At 38.2% G+C, this 20,727-nt stretch overlaps 2 protein-coding genes across 5 annotated transcripts; both read right to left on the reverse strand.

The window, feature by feature from the left end:
• Positions 1-650: 650 nt before the first annotated feature.
• On the reverse strand, positions 651-12,636 carry nfatc3b (nuclear factor of activated T cells 3b). 4 transcript variants are annotated; one of them, XM_047820064.1, is made up of 11 exons: positions 10,636-10,684; positions 10,506-10,532; positions 8,000-9,182; positions 7,599-7,761; positions 6,228-6,427; positions 5,813-5,985; positions 5,223-5,363; positions 5,023-5,078; positions 4,718-4,844; positions 3,692-4,471; positions 651-1,386 (listed from the first exon to the last, which is right to left on the reverse strand). In XM_047820064.1, the coding sequence occupies exons 1-11, from the start codon at positions 10,667-10,669 to the stop codon at positions 1,322-1,324; spliced, it is 2,949 nt and encodes a 982-aa protein (XP_047676020.1). In that variant the 5' UTR covers positions 10,670-10,684; the 3' UTR covers positions 651-1,321. The 4 variants fall into 4 exon arrangements, with proteins under 4 accessions (XP_047676020.1, XP_027029008.1, XP_047676019.1 ...); XM_027173207.2 differs by lacking the exons at positions 10,506-10,532; positions 10,636-10,684 and adding an exon at positions 12,125-12,636; XM_047820063.1 differs by lacking the exon at positions 10,636-10,684 and having other exon boundaries at positions 3,692-4,468; positions 10,506-10,620.
• Positions 12,637-12,754: 118 nt separating this feature from the next.
• dus2 (dihydrouridine synthase 2) lies at positions 12,755-20,707 on the reverse strand. Its single transcript, XM_027173209.2, has 16 exons — positions 20,551-20,707; positions 18,762-18,907; positions 18,543-18,588; positions 18,327-18,418; positions 18,186-18,229; positions 18,028-18,088; positions 17,799-17,846; positions 17,348-17,413; positions 16,372-16,442; positions 16,175-16,261; positions 15,730-15,898; positions 15,470-15,591; positions 14,740-14,886; positions 14,471-14,558; positions 14,269-14,342; positions 12,755-14,165 (listed from the first exon to the last, which is right to left on the reverse strand). Exons 2-16 carry the CDS (start codon positions 18,885-18,887, stop codon positions 13,889-13,891), a joined length of 1,518 nt encoding a protein of 505 aa, XP_027029010.1. The 5' UTR covers positions 18,888-18,907; positions 20,551-20,707; the 3' UTR covers positions 12,755-13,888.
• Between the last annotated feature and the right edge of the window lie 20 nt (positions 20,708-20,727).

Below are 20,727 nucleotides of genomic sequence, written 5' to 3' on the forward strand. Positions count from 1 at the left end.
AGTGATGTTATGGCAGTCATTACTGATGCTCTTGCCAGCATGTTAACTTTAAACACTAGGTTCTGTGGCAGAGCTTATTGTACGTAGGGGTGGGAACGGGGTAACATAAAATATGGGGTAATTTGGTAAAATATAATAATGTACAGTAAGTCTTATTTATTTTATTTTTATATAGAATTATGTCATACTGTGGCATTGTTTTTCCATGTTTTATATTTTGTACCAGGGCAGCAATGCAGAAGGGATATTTTAGATCTTTTATATATAGTGATATGACCTTTTGGCTGAACAGAGATGTCAGTACAAATGGTTCAAGATGTCAGGGTATCTGAAATGATGCTGGATTACCAAGGGATGTGGTGGAGGGGCGGTTATTTATTACACCAACCAAAATGCGTGTGTGTGCACACACACACCTAAGAGTAATTGGAGGAAAATGCAGAACCCAGAGAAAAACCAAACCAACTGAGAGCCAAAAGACATGAGAAGATGATCAAATTGAAGCTGGAAGGCAGCAATGATAACCAGTGTTCTATCACTTCAACAAAAATAAGTTAGAACAAAGAAACCACTAGGCTAGGCTTGTACTGTACAGTATATGTACACAAAGACTTTCTTTATAATAGTGTAAATAATGTTAAAACCAGGTATTATGTTCAGAGAATACAGGGACAAATTTCTTTATTTCCACAAAACCAATATAAATTTCAATAAAACATCTCATGTACCATAATGTTTCATATAAATTTATAAATACAAACCTGGGTTCTGGGAAACAATCACTTAAAACATAGACAAATACGTGTCTCAATTAATGGGTTCAGTACGTGAAAGCATGACAAATTAATATCAATTCTGCAACTAAGTCACAACGAAGTCAAATTACACATAAAAAAAACAGAAATATGAAAAACTAACACAATGAGCTGACAGTGTAACAGTCCAAATGATCCTATGCAGCTATTGTAAAATATTTTGTTTATAAAACCACTTTGCATAGTTTTTAAATACGCTTCACAGTCAACATTTACAAAGATATGAATGTTTTACACTTAAGGCACCTTATCAATAGGCACATTAATGCCAGCAAAAGAGTCCTTAATATAAAAAAAAGTCTCAGGCAGATCATTCACATTTGCCAAGATAGGCTATCACCTAGCATAGCTTTAAAATCAGCATAATATACAGCAATATTCATAACACATTAATTTATTCATTCACTTTTTAGTGGCAGTCAGAGTACATACTCTAGATCCTGCATCTACAGTGCTGCGTTCCCGTTTACGTAATGATAGTGATTTCTCAGTGTGGCTACTTTAAGCTAGGAACATCCATCCGGTGCCGAATCCGGTCTCTGGAACAAATCTCTCACTATGATCTCACTCACTGAAAAGATAGAAAAGAGATGATAAGAATGATAAGAATGCTTAAATCTTTAAGAGATTATGGTGAATGTTTTTTTCTTTTTGGTTGTTTTTTGGTCATTTTTGTTACCAAAATTTGGTTTAAAACAAGATAAAAATGCATTGGTAGTGACTTTCCTTTGCTTAAAAAAGGCTGAATATTATTAAATCATATCATGCAAGTTAATTTACGAATAAGCAACTTCAGCCTTCTATAGTGTTTATTTAAGAATACTTTGGGAGCATATAGTACAGACAACCAGACTGGGGACTCTGATATTTATACAGTACTGACAGTCCAAATAAATCCATATAGTTTTGTGTTTATTTTGCCATACAATTTTAGAGCCAATGTTGTTTATGCAGTCTCACATATACAGCGGTTCTCTGTAATTGAGGACGTGCACAAGTTTGGGTGCATCATGTTACAGTTGGATATGAGGTGTAAAGGCACAAGAGTTAAATATATTGCTATGACATCTTACAGTACATTGCCATGCATACTGCTTGTCTTTAACTTTACAACTGCCAGAATTGAGTTCTACAGTGATAATAAACCCCAAATTTACATAAGTCTATTTATATTTTGTATAACAAATAGAAAAATACATTTATATTTTTTTCCGTAAAAGACAGTGAGAGATGGATGAAACACAACATTCACTCGGGGTTATACAAGTGCCTACATGTAATGTAAAGGGCTACAATAAGCAACAACAGCACTCAGTCATCAGGGGGGCACAAACAGTCCACCGCACCTGTCCTCCCCAGCACAGTAAAATGAGGCTGAGGCATAGTGGCAGAAGACCAGGTAGAGTGGGTGGGGGAATGTTCCTGTTTGCACACAGCACGAAAAGTACAGGGATGATGCATCTTACAGAATTGCGTCTGTATTAATTAAACTACAGCAAACAGATTGTGTGTTTGTGATTACTCCTAGTCATAAACCACCAAACTGCCAGCGAAACTAATCAAGGTCACAGATGGAAAGAAGATGAGCAAAGACAATATGTAAGGACGTTATTTGGCTATACGGCACTCATTATCTACAGAAGAATAAGCAGGATTGTTTTGTATGACCCATGTTTATCTCTACAGTGCTGTAGCAGTTGTACATCAGTAACTACAGAAGATTCAGCTCTGTGTTATATTTAGCTCACAATGACTTCATGCAATACTGTACAAAGGCCTATATCTTACCCACACTGCTGGAGGCTGGAGACTATAATTAGGTGCAAACCAAACAGGTTTCCACACACTGGGGGTGGCAGCTGTCTTTGCTTGGGTGTAAACAAACATAAGCATATGGCATATCTTTTAGTATGATGGGTGGGTATGAATTTGTATGAACACATGTCTCATCCCGCAGTCATTGCTGTAATAATCTGCCACACATATCTCTTGAGACTAGACCGAGGACCAAGTTTTCAAACAGCACCCCAGTCACTTCCTCCACCATCTTCCTGTAACTGCAGGCATCAGATTTAAGAACTCTGATGCTTGCAAAAAGAAGCCAAAAACTAACCAGCCCCCACCTACCAGAAGGCACTTATCAAACACCACACTGCACCACACTTCCTTTAAATGTCTCACATGGATTGACTCGGCCTGCTCTCTACTGATGGTACAAGAAAGTCTAATTTATATAATGTTCTCTTGACTTTTTTAATTTTTTCTCACTGTACACTGCATTCGACTTACAAAGGAAGTAGGAACTCAGAATTATGTAGCTTTAGACCTACAGTATATATTTAGACTTATATATATTAGGGCAACAAATGTGGGGAAATGTCTATGTTGGTAGCAAAAATATAACCAGCTAACTGTGATGAGAGGTGTATGGTATATGTGACTTTTCAAAACACAGTCAATATTCAAAATTTAACAAGTGAATATGCATGTTGATTAATCTATAGCAAAGACTTGTGTATGGAGCACAACTCGTTAAAAAGTAAGAAGTGCTGCTTTGTTAACTGAAATCGGGTCTTGAGTTCCCTGAATAGGACGGTGTACTTGTTGAGGGGTCACTGGGATTTTCCAAGTGAGAAATGGAAATTCACAAGTCGAATTTGCAGCATCTTTCCTCTCAATCAGGGTTTTAATTATTAGTATTCTAACACTGCTGTCTATTATTATTAGTTTGAGGGTATATTTTTGATGGAGACTACACATCTGTAAGTTGCTCTGGATAAGTCTGTGAACCAAATTAATGGTAAGTCATGTAAGATGTAAGTAAATGAAATATCACAAATAACCTTCACATAACTAATAGAATACCAGATTCATACCATCATCAAGAGTGATGTCCTGCAGCCCAATAGACTGGAAGGTGAGGTCCTTCTCCTTTTCCGGTTCCTGTTTAATGTTATGCCTCCTTCCATCCATGGAGTGGTTTAATGACGCTCCAGAGCTTATGGTTTCACTTGTACCAGCCAGAGAAGGGGATGCATTAGACTTTGGGTTTACAAGGACCTCTCTGTTCAAGTGTGAGGTAGAAGGCACTGTGGCAGAGGCAAGAACCTCTAGAGAGGACGAGGACTTCGGAAACACCCCCAGGTCTCCTGAATCTTGAGCAGATTGATAGTTATTGAGGCTATTTGGATCACACTGGGTTGTAAATGAGGTAGGGCTGGGATGGCCCTCATTATGCCTCTGACCAGAGACTTGATTCATGCTATGAACACTACCAGGAGTGTTTTGATACCCGATTCCTAGAACAGAGCTCACATTCTCAGACATAACAGATGATGACCTGCCTCCTTGCATTGAAACAGCATTACAGGGAAGATTGAGCTGTCCACTGTAAGACTGGCTTTGTTGAGGTCCCTGATATGGGGAGGGCTTGGCAAATTGCTGTGATACTGGGTGTAGTATTGGGTGAACTCCAGATGCATCATCTAAATGATGATGTTGACTGAGATATGGGGAACCCATAGGAGAGTAGCTGGAGGATGGAACACAAACTGGACCTGCGGAGTAGAGCCACTGCTCCAAAGGGCTGAACTGCTCTGTATGACCCAAAGTTGTAGTATCTTCAATACTTTCATATTCCTGCTTTACTTGCACTGCTTAAAAAGACAAAGCCTTGTTAAAAGTGAGATAATGTAATCATAACTTCTATCCAAACAGCCAATACAGTTTTTTTTTAAAAATAATCCCTTCGTTTCCTGAACAGCTCAATGCTAAAAAAAAAGAAAATTCTAATTGATCTAGTCAACATTAACATTAGCATTATATTAACATTGCATTACATCTTTCTACAATACAGCACAACTTATCACAATCTTATGTACATATGTTTATTGTGCCTTTACCTGGGACATAAGTAAATCGTTGTACTAGACTCCTCTTTCTTTTCCCGTTGCTGACGTAAAACTGTACCTGCACGGACGACCCCAAGATCCTCTTATGATATGGAGGGATTTTTACCACAATGCTAGTCTATAAAGGCAAATGATTATGATTATTCAATCTGTACACACATATATCTAATAATAAATAATAATAATTAATTGAATATACATTTGCACTTCTGTGAAAAAAAAAATCTAATAATATATTTTATTAAAAAAAACAAAACAATACAGCGAGAATCTTCAACAAATGTAGAGAAACGTACATCTCTACTCTTTTCATGAACTGTTTTTGCATCCACTTCCCACTGAGTTCTACCATCTGGAATGAACAATAAAACATCAGGTCTTTAGTAAAAGAAAGTCCTTTGGGTGAAAAGAAGTGCTTGAAAGAGATGGGAAAAGAACTGGTTGTAAGAACACTGCATCTTTTTATAAATCATTTAGCCTGGTAGCTCTGTCTTACCATGACCTTTTTCCAGGAAGATGACCTTTGACTCTGGGGTGATATTTGGGCCGTTGATAAGCAGCTCCTGGCCTCCCATCACAGAGTCACAGTTTGGGCTGAACTTCTCTATCTGTGGAAGCTCCTGGGCTGAGCGTTGGGCTGAAGAATAAACAATACCAGTGGAACGTGGGAAAAAGTTAACATACATGGATCCTAAATAAGTTCTATTATAGAAGTTATTATAAAAATCATAACATGTCAAGTCAAGTCAAAAAGCTTTTATTGTCATTTCAACCATATATAGCTGTTGCAGTACAGTAGCTGTCCAGGATCAGGGTGTTACATAAAACAAAGACAGGGCTAAGGACTTAGTAAGTAAGTCAGCCACATAAAGTGCAACTGTGCAACCTGGTGCAAACAGTGCAGGACAAGACAAACAAGATAGACAAGACAGTGCAGCACAAACACATGTGATCTGAATGATAGCTGGCACTACTGTCACAGCTGCTGTTATAGAAAATTAATCCGCACCTTCTGATCAATTCATCAGCAGTGACATCATATTGTCTCCATGCTTTGCTGTGATTAAGTGTACAGTATATACTCACAGCACTCTATAGGGATGGAGGCCACTTGCAGAGAGAGCACTTTTCCGTTAGCCTGGGGAATGTGCACACGGAACACAGCTCGCACTCGTGTGTTCTTACGTCCAATGTCGGTTTCTCCCTTCCGCAATTCAATGTCAGAATTTCTTAGCTTCAGAATCCCAGCACAGTCAATACTGCAAAGGAAACACCAAATTCATTCCACGATTAAAATAATCACTTTAGAGAGCTTGACTGTGCAGTCTTTTTTTGTTAAATGTATTATATTATATTAATATATTATTTTATTTATAAATTTATTAACACCTAGTAACTATTTTTTTAATCCCAGATTATTTATTTAGAAAAAAAGGCATGACTTAGTTTAGAACTTTCCAAAGCATGGTAAATGTAACTCATCAGTGTTTATGACCAGTACCTCGCAGACATGTTGTTTTCAGGAAGAAGTGGAATCTCTAAGATTTTGGTGCTGCTGATCACCATCTCCTGACTCAGAGTGGCCACAGTTTTTCCTGTTATCCTGTGCACCTGATAAAATACATGTGGTCTCACATGACGATCGTCGGCTGTCCCAATGAACATCTGGAGGCTGACTGGTTTCTCGTTGTAACCAAGCAGCTGTCAACAAAAAAAAAAGGGGGGGGGGGGGGATTAAAAATACAAATTCCCAACTACTGCAGCTGAACTGAAAACATCATTAACTTTTTATTATTTTGGCCATGTATTGCAGGAAATGCCATTTGTGCCGAAGTCGTGCTGATAAAGATTTGCTGACTTGTTATGATAAAAGCAAATGACTAAATAAAATCAAATACTAAGACAAATTGTTTCCTTGTGATTTAATGACTCATTATGCGGGTGCGGAGCATTTCTCAGCCATAGCTCAAAACAGGTCACGCTAAATAACATAAAGAGTAATATTACAAATGAATGTTAAGTGCACAGCTTAGTCATCATCTGTTCCACTGCTGGTAATGTCTTAGCATTAAATCTTAGGTAACCAATGTAAACAAACTTATCAACAAATACGACATTAACTTCGCCAGATGATGGTATGATCGATGGCTCGCCTGATAGTATTATCAAAAAGACTACAGGGCTCCAATAAAAGCTAAAAGATTTAAGAACTTGGATATATAAATTAACATATTACAGCTGATACAAAAAAATAAAAAAGTTGTTTATACCGTAGCAAGGCAGCTAAAGATAAAAGACTGACGATGTCAGAAAAGACTTAAGCAAGATCAAACACTCAAAATGAATAAAACAATGTGGTTCATAACGGTCACAAAGAATTTAGAGCAGAACACAGTAAAACAAATAAGAGCTACTCCAATAAACCTCACTGTGTTATTGCTATTTATATTATCCACTAAAATTGATGAGCAATGCTCATCTCAAATTACAATAAGTTGAAGCACAGAACACAAATGTAGTATGACACGTTTTTACGCGTGTTTACATGCATTTTTACCAAATTCAGACTATCTGTTTAAAGCTGTGGCAATGGCAGCAGTGCTGAATCAGTGACCTACAGTATGTATGCCGTGTCATATTTACATATATTTTCATGTATTTGCCTACAGTGTCTGGGACATTGTTTGATCTTGGCTAATAAAGATAACCTTAGTATGTAAGGTTAGTACCCTTAGTATGAGTTATCCAATGAGGAAGTAGCCATCTTATGCTCTTAGAAGAAGATATGAAACATTTCTCTTTCATGTCGCTATCAGTTTAGATCAGGCATGAAGTACTAAGCAAATCTATTTGGGATTAAAAGAAGTCATACCTTTACAACAGGGTGTCTTCCACATACTGTTTTAATGGCCCCTCGACTGCCCTCCGTCTCATAGTGGGCTCTATGGTGGGGTTTGGGTTGGACCTCCAACTTTAGCTCAAATTGCCCATACTGGCTGGGCAGTGAACAGTCCAGTGAGGGTAAAGATGTAGACCTGAGAAACATATACGCAGAAGTAGGCTGAGCCACAAAAAGGCATGCAGATGATGTGGTGAAAGTTAGAAAAAAAGTTGAACTATACAATTTCACCACACAATTCTGTAGACAACAAATCAGAAGAATCACTTAACATTCAAGCAGCATATTAAACAACACACAAGTCATTTTTGTTTTAAAGCCAGAAAATAAAACTAAAAGAAAGCAGTGAACATAACATTAAAACAGTCCTATACCTGAACAAAGGAGTGTGTGTTTGCTTAGGCTTTCCCCAAGTGAAAGGTGTAGGGACTGACAAGTAGTGTTCCACTATGTCTTCTTTCTTCAGGGTTGGCAGTGACACTTCTATATTTGAATCCAGTGAAGGGGACACAAGGTTATTCTCCTCAAGCCCTGAATCCCCATGTCCTGGCAGCAAGGCCATACAATCCTGACTGCTGTTTCCCTGAAAAGTCCGTCTGGTTTTAGAGGGAATGTCCATTTCAGGTGCACAGGCCTGAAAGTAGCCGGCCATCACGGCAGGACTTCCCAACCAAGTTTCATCGGTCACACTGCCTCGTGGGGAGTGAGATGGGCTCGGAGTGGGAGAGAGATGAGGCGAAGATGACCCTGGTATACCATCAGCGCTGGAATACGGGCGCTTCCCATACGGTGAAGTGGGACGAGAGGAGGGTTTTGAGGAGGATGATGACTGTGGCCGGGTGCTGAGCCAGGTGTCCTCGTTAACACTAGTGCGAGGTGACTGATAAGGTGAATGATGGGGTGACAGTGAATAAGAGTAAGGGCGTTGCTGCTGATGATAACGAGACCAGGGGTCCTCAGTGTAGGCACAGCCTGGAGAGCCAAATGGCGACACCATAGGAGATACCTGTGGAGATGCTTGGGGTGATGCAAGAGGAGAGGGCAGAGGTGAGCCCTGTGGTGACACCAGTGGCGATGTAAACCTGCAACCCGCTGCTGCTTCAGTAAGCTCAGCCTCTACATCATCATAAATATGGGAGAAAGACTCACACGAGGAGGCATCTGAGAGCCAGCTGCGGGACGACAAGCTACTGCAAGGACTTGGGCACAATGCCGAAGTGTCTCTATAGGATGCATCTAGAGGTAAATACAGCTGGTCCCTAGATGTTAGAGAACCAGAGGCTCCTTCTTGTTCCAAATGGACACCATGTTGCTGGGCACTCAAATCTTGTTGGCAGGTTGTTGGGATGGAGGTGATCTGTATGCTGGGGCAATCAAACACACGGCTTGGAGAATCCACAGGATTGGATCCAGAGCTAGAAGCAACATAGCTACTGGTAAGAGGGCCTTGGGAGTGTGATGTTTGGGTGACACACTGCAGCTCAGGATGCTGCTGGAAAACAGGCTGTTGAAGTGCAGAGAAGAGGAAGCAAGACGGGCCATTGTCTTCACCCACATCTACAGCAACAAGGAAGAAAGGGTGATAATTGTGCATTAGTGCAATGGTATAGTCTACTTATGAATTTTAATTAGAATGCTTTAGTGCAATATCTATGAATAAGTTTTGAACATAATATATAATTTAACAAATATTGTTTCATTTTATGTCCATTACAAAAAACAGAGCCTTCTTTTTAATGGATACTTAAATAAGATGGATACTTAAATCTATCATGAGAATCACTTATTAAGCCAATACACAAGTGAGCAAACTAAGTGCTGTCAACAGTGCAACAGCAGTTTACTATAAATAACACCATTCACACACACACACACACACACACACACATACACACACACACACCAAACACATACACACACACACCAAACACAGCATGTAAGAAATGTCAGAGCACACTGATCAGCAGACAAATCAGATGTAGAGTGGGAAAACTTTAGTCAAGGAGAGCTAGCCAACGATGTTTGATGATTTCCTTGTTCTGACACCTATTTGAACACACAAGAGGTCGAAATCCCCAAATGTGCAGCCCTCCAGGACTGAGGGGGTACAAAAAGGGGCTCTGAAACAATACTCTCACAATGCTAGAAAAAGTGTAAGTAAATGTGTAAACTTGACTTTGCAACCTCACTCTGTCAGTTCTGCACTATGTGAAGCCACAGGAAAAGGTCAAACATAATCTCACTCTTTTTATATTCTCTCTCTTTATTTTATATATATATATATATATATATATATATATATATATATATATATATATATATATATAAAATCCCGATAAATATATATAAAGAGAGAGAGAATATAAAAAGAGTGAGAGTGTGAACGATTAGGTGACAAGTGATCACTCAGTTCTGGAAGCGTTGAAAGCAGGAAAAATGCAAGGATCTGAGTGACAAGGAGCAAATTGAAATGGCTAGACAATTAAGTCAGAGCATCTCCAAAATAGCAGATCTTTTAGGATATCCCCAGTATGCAATGGATAGTATCTACCAAAAGTGGTCCAAAAAAACAAAAACCAGCGACAGGGTTATGGGTGGGCACCGTATGGGTCACTGAGGAATATAGGAAGTGAAGGTGCAAATCCCACCGTAGCACAAATTGCTGAAAATATGTATACTGGCAACAATAGAGAGATGTCAGAAAACTTGTGTATGGAGCCATAAAGCTGCAACCCATCAGAGTGCCCATGTTGACCCCTGTCCACTAACAAAAGCACTTACAATGACCAACCACAGAGCAATGGAAGAAGGCAGCCTGGTTTTATGAAACAACTTTGCTTTTACATCATGTGGAGGTCCAAGGGCATGTGTGTCATTTACCTGGGGAAGAGATGGTACCAGGATGCACTATGGGAAGAAAACAAGCTGGCTGAAACTGTGATGCTCTATGCAATGCTCTGTTGATAATCCTGGCATTCATGAAGATGTTACTTTGGCATGTACCACCTACCTAACACTGTTGCTGACCAAGTACACCCCTTCATGACAACAGTATTCCCTAATGGCTGTGGCCAATTTCAGCAGGATAATGTGCCCTGACACACTGCGAAATTATGTCAAAGTTGGCCTCCAAATTCCCAATATCTTGTCCTGAAAAACAAACCTCTCAACTTACAGGATTAAAGAATCTGCTGCTAACATCTTGGTGCCACATACCACACCACACCTTCAGAAGTCTTGGAGCTTTGGAGGCCAGAGCAGTGTTTTGGCACAGGCAGGAACTACACAATATTAGCAGGTGGTTTTACTGTTATGGCTAATGACAATGTACATGCAGACATCCATCCATCCAGATAGATATAGATAGATACATAGTAGGCAGCAAGTGTGCATATAAACACATACATATACATACACATACATTATATATGTAAGACAAATGCCACTTATCCTGGGACACTGGATATGAGATAATAGTCTATCATGGGGCATCATGCACACAGACATTCACAGATAGGGGCAATTTAGAGTAACTGAATCGCTTGGGAAACTGGAGAACGTGGAGGAAACCTGGAGGAAACCGTACACTTGGAGATCATGTGAAACTCCAAAGAGACAGTAACCCAAGCTCAGGATCAAACAAATTATTATTATTGTTGTTGTTGTCGCTGTTGTTACTACTATTGTCAGCAATTTTCTGATACAAGTGCAATCAGTTATTGTCAAAATGCTAACCTGTGGTTTTGGCAGTTGTGAGCATTTTTTTAACTAACATACTACTTATTTATATATATATATATATATATATATATATATATATATATATATATATATATACACACACACACACACACACACACACACACACACACACACACAGTCAACTGAATCTAACTTTAAGTTTAATAAAGCTTAAAAAGAAAAAGTGCTGTTCAGGTATAAAATCATGTTTCAAACCAAGTTAAAAAGCTCAGATAGCACTTATAAATAAGCAAAACATTTAATGTGATGCAAATGGTCAGGAAATAGTGTGGAGTTCAATACACATGCCTGTACCTTCACCTTATTTGAAGTAGAATAAATAAAAAAATACTACTGACATTTCTTTATTTATTTTTTTCTTCTTGAAATCCTGGTAATAAATCCTGCAGCAAGTATCTTATTATTGAAGTGTTGACGTAAGCAAAATTACACGTTGCACATAAATGAGCGGAAGTCTTATTTTATTTTATTTTTTTTTAAAAAGGGGGAACTGGCAGAATTAGTGCCCCACTGTAGCCACTGAACCGACTGTAGCCACTGAACCGACTCGCTAAACACTGAACCATTTTCATGATTCATAGTGAAACTCTATCGTATATCTTCCTCTGTAAGTGTTTCACAGCTGAGAGCGAAGAGATAAAACGGCTGTTCGCTCAACATGGCTTGTTTTTTCATCAGAAATGACTTAGTAGTAATGAGTCATATACGAATCAGTTGTAGGAGTCATATGCACCTACCTGTGTGGCCTGGGGCCGTCGCTTGACTGTCCTCTCCAAAAGTCAGTCTGAAATCGAGCTCCTCGCCTCCGTACTTCGCGGCAGTCATTTCATCTGCGCTCGAGTTCGCTTTTTCTAACCCTTATCTTATCTAATCGATCAGATCTGCATAATGCAAGCTGCTAAAACAGGACGATAACTTTCTAAAGTGTACTTTGGGTCACGCTGCAGCTCGCAAACCCGGAACAAATCTCCCAAAACGGCCGCTGGGAGTAAATTCGCTAACATTTGGTCCGCAATTTATTTATAGCTATCTATCGACAAACGGGATCGACGGTTCAATGCGAGGATCTCAGGTTGTCTTTTGAGCGAGAAACCAAATAATCGCATGACACTCGCCAAACTTCTGTACTACGCGCTATCGAGGGCGCTCCGCCGCGCGTGACGTCAGCACGTTTGACACAACAAACTCGGAAAGGAAACAAACAGCCGCACGCGCTGCGTCCATAACCACACACTACACTCTGCTGAAACATAAGCATAAGCGCGCGCGCACACAAACACACTGTTGCAAGACCATAACTTACAGATATAAGGGGAAGTGCAAAACAACTGAGCATGAAAAAACCCCTCCTCATCATACAGTAAAAGTGAAAAGTAAAGCCATAACTTTATTTAACTCGTGAATTTACAGCACTGTTTGTCAGTCCTCTTATTCTACATCGTTCAAAGTGCTGAGAACATATTACTTAGTTGGTCAAGGTTTCTGTATTAACGCTCTTTAAACACTGGTACATCAGTGAAAAGCATTCTTATATGCTGTAAAGTTTGCATCATACTACATTGAAAAAACACACAATACAGTCTAATACTTCAGAAATTTTGTGATGTGCAAGTCAATTAAAGATAAAAAAACAACAACACCACATTTATCACATTATACATTTAACATGTTTTAATTCAAGTAATCGGAGATTAAATAATAAACAGCCACCCAACAACCGGTCCATTAAGGCCTCAGGTAAGCCCAAGAAACATGTAATAGATGAAAAAATGCATAATTTGCAGGTTTTTGGTTTATACCACATACTAGATGTGTGGTCAACAGGTAAAAGCCTCCTTGTGGTCTGTGCCAGTGATTCTACACTTATATCAGGATTCGATGAGGTACATTGGGACATTATCCATACCGACTAGAACAGGGTTTCTCAATCCTAGTACTAATACTCTGCACTTTTTGCTGCTTCTCTCCTCTAACTCACCCAGTTAGCACTAAGACCTGTATTAAGAAACCCTTCCCAACAATATTACCTAAATGTCACCACATGTATTCAAAAAAATAACTTAATTGCCACATTAAGGGGTGCAACTCCCAAAAAGGTGACATTACATACTGTAGATTTCTTTTCATTTTTCTGTGAGCAATTTGTCAGTCCTCTTACATCCATCCATCAATGTATAGGGACCACCATAGAGCCATGGCTGACCAGATATTCTGCGGTTGGTTTATTTTATTATAATAATAGTGACAATTAAAAGGTTGTAGCATTACCGGGTATCTGGGCTGCTCAGATTGTGCAGGTTAAGTAGGTGTGCATTATAATAAGAGCATGTGCTGCATATAAACATAATGAGAAATAGAACTTAAAACATTTATACAATAGTCTCCAATAGTCTCTGTACGATTCAGATATGTTGTGGTGCACCACTGCAAATAAAATGCAGCCACACAGCAGCAGACTCACTCCTTGTTGAGAGTCCATAATGTGAGCAATGGTCATCTAATCATGGCCAAGACACAGTCTGACCACAGGAGCCATTCACTACTACCAGACTGTCATTTGATACTTGTTCCTCTTTTTGCGATGGCTCAGTGAGCCGTCTCTTCCTGTGTGCTAAGTCTGTAATGTTGTTGTCCTCTGAAATGGTGCTTTTTTTCTCTTCCCTTTTTCTCTTGTTTACCAGTCCTGAGTAGCCCTCTCCAATACGACCCTCGGGTACACCGAGAGTGCGCAAACACACAATAGCAGCAGCTTGTTCAGCAAATTTCTTTGACTTCTCCCTGAAAGGGGAAAAAAAAAAAATAACTAACACAAATTACAGTTTGAATCTCTCATAATAAAAGCAACTACAACTATTACTACTACTACTAATAAAGCACTAACCATAGTGTGGACCTATACTTTTTATTTGCCACTATTACTGTAGACTGAAAACATCTGTCTTGGGCACGTTGCTCCTGAAAAAGGAGAAGTTATGAAAATTTTTGAATGTGTAATTCCAGTGTGCAGCTATTGTGTGGGGTTTTACTTGCTGTGGTTAAATAAAGATTCAGAGAATGTTGGGATTTTGGGGTTTGAGTCTCACCGTTTTATACAAAGGCTGCTCCAGCTTTTCCTTCCTGCTCCATTCTAACAAGTACATCTTTGGGGTGATCTGAGGGGGATACTCTCTCCTGGTGCACACATGCATTTTGTTGCAATGTAAACTCTTCATATAATGATTTACATATACTGTACTTATATTTGGAAAGTGTCTTTGCTTAAAGACCAACCAGATATACTGACTTTTGAAATATTTTACAGTGTAAATTTATTATACTTAACTAGCAACATTTTTAATATTTGGAAATCAACCTTTCAAACTTGATAGCCATAGTGATGACATCGCCGTCCAGTACAGGCTGGTCTGGAAGACTGCTGCTGTTGGCATCAAGGGCTTTTTTGCGGACCTCCAATTCATCCTGGGCTTTCTTATAGAAATCACTCATTCCAAACACCTCACTGCACGTCACCAACACACACAAAGCCACTAATGATATTGCAATTAACAAAGTGCAAAAAGAATTCAATAAATAATTAAAAATAAAGTCAGAATTAAAGCTCCTCAAAGCTTGAATAATGCAATTGCAGAAGATGGGGGGGGGGGAGATAATGGGAAAAAATAATGAAAACTAGAACTAAGTGACAAGATAAAGTAAATAAAATCCAAGAATGAAATGTATATGATAATACAAGGATATATATTTTTGATTTCCTAAGTCAGTAAACACCTTATGCCACCAAAGGTTCCATGTTCTAAGGTGTTTAGCACAGCTTGCTGTAAATGGCAAGAAATGTAAACTAAAATTTTAATCAATCATCTCATATTCATATTTTGATCTCAAACCAAACTGTCTTCAAACGTATATGAAAAAAAAATACTTCAATACCTTTTGGAGCAGATTGTACACTATATACTTATAGTGTTGAAAGTTTCTTGCCAGAAGTAACTTTTAGAATCTTGTTAAACACTGTGGGCCCCTTTATGGAGCTGAGCTGCATTTCCTCCTATAAAACATCTGCATTTTTTTATTAAATACTTTACCAGATTTCTTTATTGGTCTGTGCTGCATGAAGTTGTTTGCCCATTGGCGATTCCACCCTATCCCTTAACATCTGGCACAGGCAGTATTTAGTGTTGAATGTGTTGTTGTCATAGCGAACAGCCTGAAGACAAAAACAACACACACTATTGTGCAAAAGATCTTTACAATACTATAGCTGAAGCATGAACATGTGCAAAACAAACAATAAGAACGTTTACAAAAACATTTATTTAAGCAATTTAAAAGGCTTGGTACTCACATATTTGACATATTCTTCCATAACCTCATCTACAGACACCATTCCCTGGCAGCGAAATATAGAAGGGTTCCACATGGCAGCCCGAGCTAACATGACAGAGGATGCTCCTGTAGACTCTCGAAATTGCTCAATATCATCATATGTTTTTATGGGATCAAGAGAGCCACCACTACATAGATAAAAAAAAAAAAAAACAGATGTAGAGAGAATGTTAACATAGGTGTATGCTGAGAAGGTGAGAAGAAGAAAGTTGGGTCATATGCTAGCTTCTGTTTCACTTCACATTCAAGCTCAGAATCACACAACCACACTCAACCACACTCAAAAAGAGAAGAAATCTATTCAGATTTCTCAATCAACTGTTCTAACACAGATAAAAAAAAAACAGTTAACAGTACTAATGTAATCCAAATCTCAGAAGGTGTAAACATGAGAAGATACTCACTTTGCGATCACTGGAACAGACACATTTTCAGCTACAGCTCGAATGTAATCACAGTGGACGGCATGCCTTGGTCTCTCCTCTTTCATCCTTAGGAACAGAGATACAACGACTGAGCAGCCCTAAACACACCTTCATGCAATTTACACATACAATGTAAGTACAATGTAAAACAAAAGCTGTATCAAAAAATGTCATACCTGCCGTGCACTGCTATTGCTGCTACACCTGTTTTTTCAATTCTTTTCACCAAACTCACTGTTTCCTCCAACTGATAAAGCAGTGGAAGTGATTAGTACAAACAGTGACATTTGTAGTTTATTCATTTCAGTGAGTTATTCATTTCACTTTTAAATATTCTATATAGACAAAAGTATGTGGACCCCTGACCAATTTCCTACATTTAGCAGATGAATTTATCTAGAGCGACTTAAATTTTATCTTTTATATAACTGAGCAACTGAGGGTTAAGGGATGAAGATGATGAATATGAAATTCAAACTCACAACCTTCCGATAGGTACACCAACACATTACCCACTAGGCTGGAAATTAAAAAGCACACAACTGAGCAGAATGTCATTGTCTGCTGCAGCATTACAATTTCCCTACAGTAGAACTAAGGTAAACACAAACACATGGTTTGCTAGTTAGAGTACACAGAGCTCTGAACTCCCACTGAACACCTTTGGGATGAAATAAAATTTCTAAATGCACCCCAAACTTTCTCCCTTGATCCGATATCTTCCTAGACGTCTTCCTAGAATAATTGAGGTAAGAGCAAAGAGGAACAAAATCTGGAACTGGATGTCCATATAGGTCTGGTGTCCACATTCTTTTGGCCATCTAATGTGTAATACAGAATCATTAATGATTCCTCTGAGCAAGCGAATCCTTCCCTGTGGTAATGTAATTTTCACCAATGTGTAAGATGCTAGACTGCTTTTAACTATGTAGCTTGTGACTGTAAAACAGCTGAAAGAGAAGGGTTTTTAAACAAATCAGCTTTTCTTCTCTGATTTTTGCACATAGTGCTGTACATCAGAGTTTCAGTGCCTTGTGAAAAGGATCTACAAAGGATTGTACACATGACTGTGTTCACAACATTAAAAGACAAATCATTCCTGTATCAATACATGTATTCTAAAGCAAGTGAGTAATGCTCATTATCACTTACAGTGGAAAGGATTCGGATTTTGCAGGTCACTGGTTTTGAAATTCCCCGCACTAGTCTGGTCAGAATCTGAACAAAAACAACAAAGATGGTAAAAATTATTTTAGATATTTTACAGTTGTTATGATTTTTTGTGCATTTCTTGCAAAAGTATTTGGATTGGCAAAATTGCGAGCACTGGATTCTTCTACTACACATATGTAATTACTTTCGATGATAGCCAAATTGACAACAGCTTCAGCTAAATGTGCATTGTAATGTCACACAATATGGCTTGGCCCAAATTTGTTAAAAATTGACTTTAATTTTTGCAAAATTGCAAGCTCCATAAAATATCAGTCTTTGCTTGATTTTGCTTTAATCCTGGGGAAACTGATTTATAAAAAAAACAAAAAACTCATTAGAATTTAAGGGCCACTAGCTGTGTTTTGCACTGTACCTGCTAAATACTTACAGCCTCAATCTTGTCAGGGTCAGAAAGTAACGCAGATCCCATTCCGCCCTGCATGAGGCACCACAGTTAGCCATTATTATATAAACATATCACACTAATACAATCCAGTCCAAATAATGCTTTCCACATATAACACAATGCGGACAGCAAAACCTGAACATAAGAAACAAAGAACAAAATCCTCTCAAAGAGGACTGGTGGATGGGTGGATTTGTCATGTAGTTCACACCTTGGTAGAGTATTCCTTTGGACATCCCATATTCACATCAATAGCAGCCACATCATGCTCACTGTTCAGGAATAAGATATTACGTTATCTAGTAGTTCCTAAAAGGAAAAACTAGAAGATTTTTATACAAAGAATAAGAACACTTTAATGCAACTCACACAAGTTTGGCTACTGCCAGTGCTCTCTCTGGATCAGCTGTTCCCTGAGTGCAGAAGACAAACACATGAGAAATTAAACTTTATTTGAACTTTATTTGATCTTTGGCACAGATCCATTATAAAGAAATTCCCAAGACTAACCATCTGAAAGACAACGTGGTCTTTCTCTTTATTACAGGTGCGGAACATAACCCTTTCATCTGGTGCTATAAAGTCCACAGTCTCCAAGACATCTACCAAAGAAAAAGAGAAAGGACACAAACTCCATTTTCTTCACATTACAAAATAAAAAAGTATTTCTTAAAAATATCTTTGTATGCAAAAATGAGAAAATGAGCAAATTAGCGAAGGACTCACGATTCACAACCCTATCACACTGAACCATTTTGAGATCAATCAGTTCCTTTAACAAAAATACAAAAATACAAATTGTTCATACAAGAAAATCAAGTGATACCAGGATACACAATTTTAATGCACATGCTAAAATGTAGTAGTAGAACATAAAACGTGTGTTTTAAATACCCCAATACTTTTAATAATTAATCATTTGTATAAAACAGATTTAAAACTGACCTCACAGTAGACGATATCTGCACCATAGTCCAATGCCAAAAGTCTCATAGGTAGAGTTCCTACCCTCACCATGGGTGCTAAAATCATCTTATTGTTGAATCCCAGTTTACCCAGTGAGGATGCCATGATGTTACCTTCCTCAAGCCCTGACAATAAAAAAAAAGCTGAACTCAGCACATTACAGTCACAATCACTGACCCCAATGCTTGAAGATTAACCTGTTAAACAGGACCATACGATTTATACAGTCACTGAAAGAGGTTTTCATGGATCTAATGGATGAAAGTAGCAATGTTGTAACCTACACAGGAACTTTTGTTGCATCACCATTTGAATTTGATTTTGAATTTACAATGGATGTGAAACAAAAGGAAATTGAATTTGTTTGGAAATTGTTATCTAACAGATGATGTGGTGGGGTATGTTAGAGCCTTCAATTCTAGGAAAAGAGAGACTGCAACATTTTTACAAAATTAAATCTCCTCCAGGGTGATTACACCTACACCTACAAATATATAGGCATTCACGTGAATGATAAGTTGGGCTGGTCCTCCAATGTACATACATAAAAATTTTTTAAAAAAAACTTGTCTTCACCATCTGTAGTGTAGGATAGTGTAATGTAGTATAGTGTAGTGTATTATAGAATAGTGTAGTGCATTATAGTGTACTATGGTACAGTGTAGTGTATTATAGTATATATAGTGTATTATAGTATAGTGTTGTGTATTATAGTGTAGTATGGTATAGTGTAGTATGGTACAGTGTAGTGTATTATAGTGTAGTGCAGTATAGTGTTGTGTAGTGTATTATAGTGTAGTATTGTGTAGTGTAGTATAGTATAGTTTAGTGTATTATAGTATAGTGTAGTGCATTATAGTACAGTATAGTGTAGTATAGTGTTGTGTAGTGTATTATAGTATAGTGTAGTAGTGTTGTGTAGTATAGTGTATTATAGTGTAGTATGGTACAGTGTAGTGAAGTGTAGTGTATTACAGGATAGTATAGTATAGTGTATTATAGTGTAGTGTATTATAGTATAGAATAGTGTAGTATAGTGTAGTGTATTATAGTATAGTGTAGTGTATTATTCATTCATTCATTCATTCATTTTCTACCGCTTATCCGAACTTCTCGGATCACGGGGAGCCTGTGCCTATCCCAGGCGTCATCAGGCATCAAGGCAGGATACACCCTGGACGGAGTGCCAACCCGTAGTGTATTATAGTGTAGTGTAGTATAGTATAGTTTTGTGTATTATAGTGTAGTGTATTATAGTACAGTATAGTGTTGTGTAGTGTAGTATAGTATAGTGTATTATAGTATAGTGTAGTAGTGTTGTGTAGTATAGTGTATTATAGTGTAGTATGGTACAGTGTAGTGAAGTGTAGTGTATTACAGGATAGTGTATTATAGTGTAGTGTATTATAGTATAGCGTTGTGTATGATAGTGTAGTATAGTATAGTGTAGCGTAGCGTAGTAGGTAAACTTAACATGCAGGTGCATTTCATGGTTACTTATATGTTATTATGTACTGTTTTTACCCCTTCGGTAATCACTAGACCATCAATCATTAGATCCGATCAGCTGTGGTCCTATAGTGTTTACAGTGACAAGCAGGGAAAAGTGGGACTGAAAATTGTACACTAACAAGTGGCTTTATGACTGTAGCCGGTTGGCAGCTAAATATTTACCATCTTCAAACATGTAACCTTCGAACAGTTTGACATAATACAACAAAAAAACTGTCTTTATTAGACAGCAAAGAATGAATTTCAATAACCTCACCGGCATCCAAGGCACGCTTCAGTGTTTACAGCTCCAGTTGTAACGCGTGTTCTGGTTCAAGTTCCTGGTTACGTCATCAACAAGCGACAGAGCATTCGTCCACGTTTATAGGTGGCGTATTAGTTTACTATACAAAATATATAAACAGTATTAGGGCGAAGTATGTGGACATAGCGC

Source organism: Tachysurus fulvidraco, chromosome 10 (assembly GCF_022655615.1).
Source record: "Tachysurus fulvidraco isolate hzauxx_2018 chromosome 10, HZAU_PFXX_2.0, whole genome shotgun sequence".
Classification (NCBI taxonomy): Eukaryota; Metazoa; Chordata; class Actinopteri; order Siluriformes; family Bagridae; genus Tachysurus; species Tachysurus fulvidraco.

Excerpts from the sequence above, each read along its gene's own strand:
- nfatc3b (XM_047820062.1), bottom strand. The coding sequence starts at position 10,605 with ATGAATGCCAGGATTATCAACAGAGCATTGCATAGAGCATCACAGTTT. Across the intron at positions 5,986-6,227 it reads GAAAACAACATGTCTGCGAG|TATTGACTGTGCTGGGATTC; the intron begins GTACTGGTCATA and ends TTTCCTTTGCAG. Across the intron at positions 4,472-4,717 it reads ACGATTTACTTATGTCCCAG|CAGTGCAAGTAAAGCAGGAA; the intron begins GTAAAGGCACAA and ends TGTCTTTTTAAG.
- dus2 (XM_027173209.2), bottom strand. The coding sequence starts at position 18,887 with ATGGCATCCTCACTGGGTAAACTGGGATTCAACAATAAGATGATTTTA. Across the intron at positions 18,089-18,185 it reads CTGGCAGTAGCCAAACTTGT|TGAGCATGATGTGGCTGCTA; the intron begins GTGAGTTGCATT and ends ATTCCTGAACAG. Across the intron at positions 14,166-14,268 it reads AAGTATAGGTCCACACTATG|GGAGAAGTCAAAGAAATTTG; the intron begins GTTAGTGCTTTA and ends TTCCCCTTTCAG.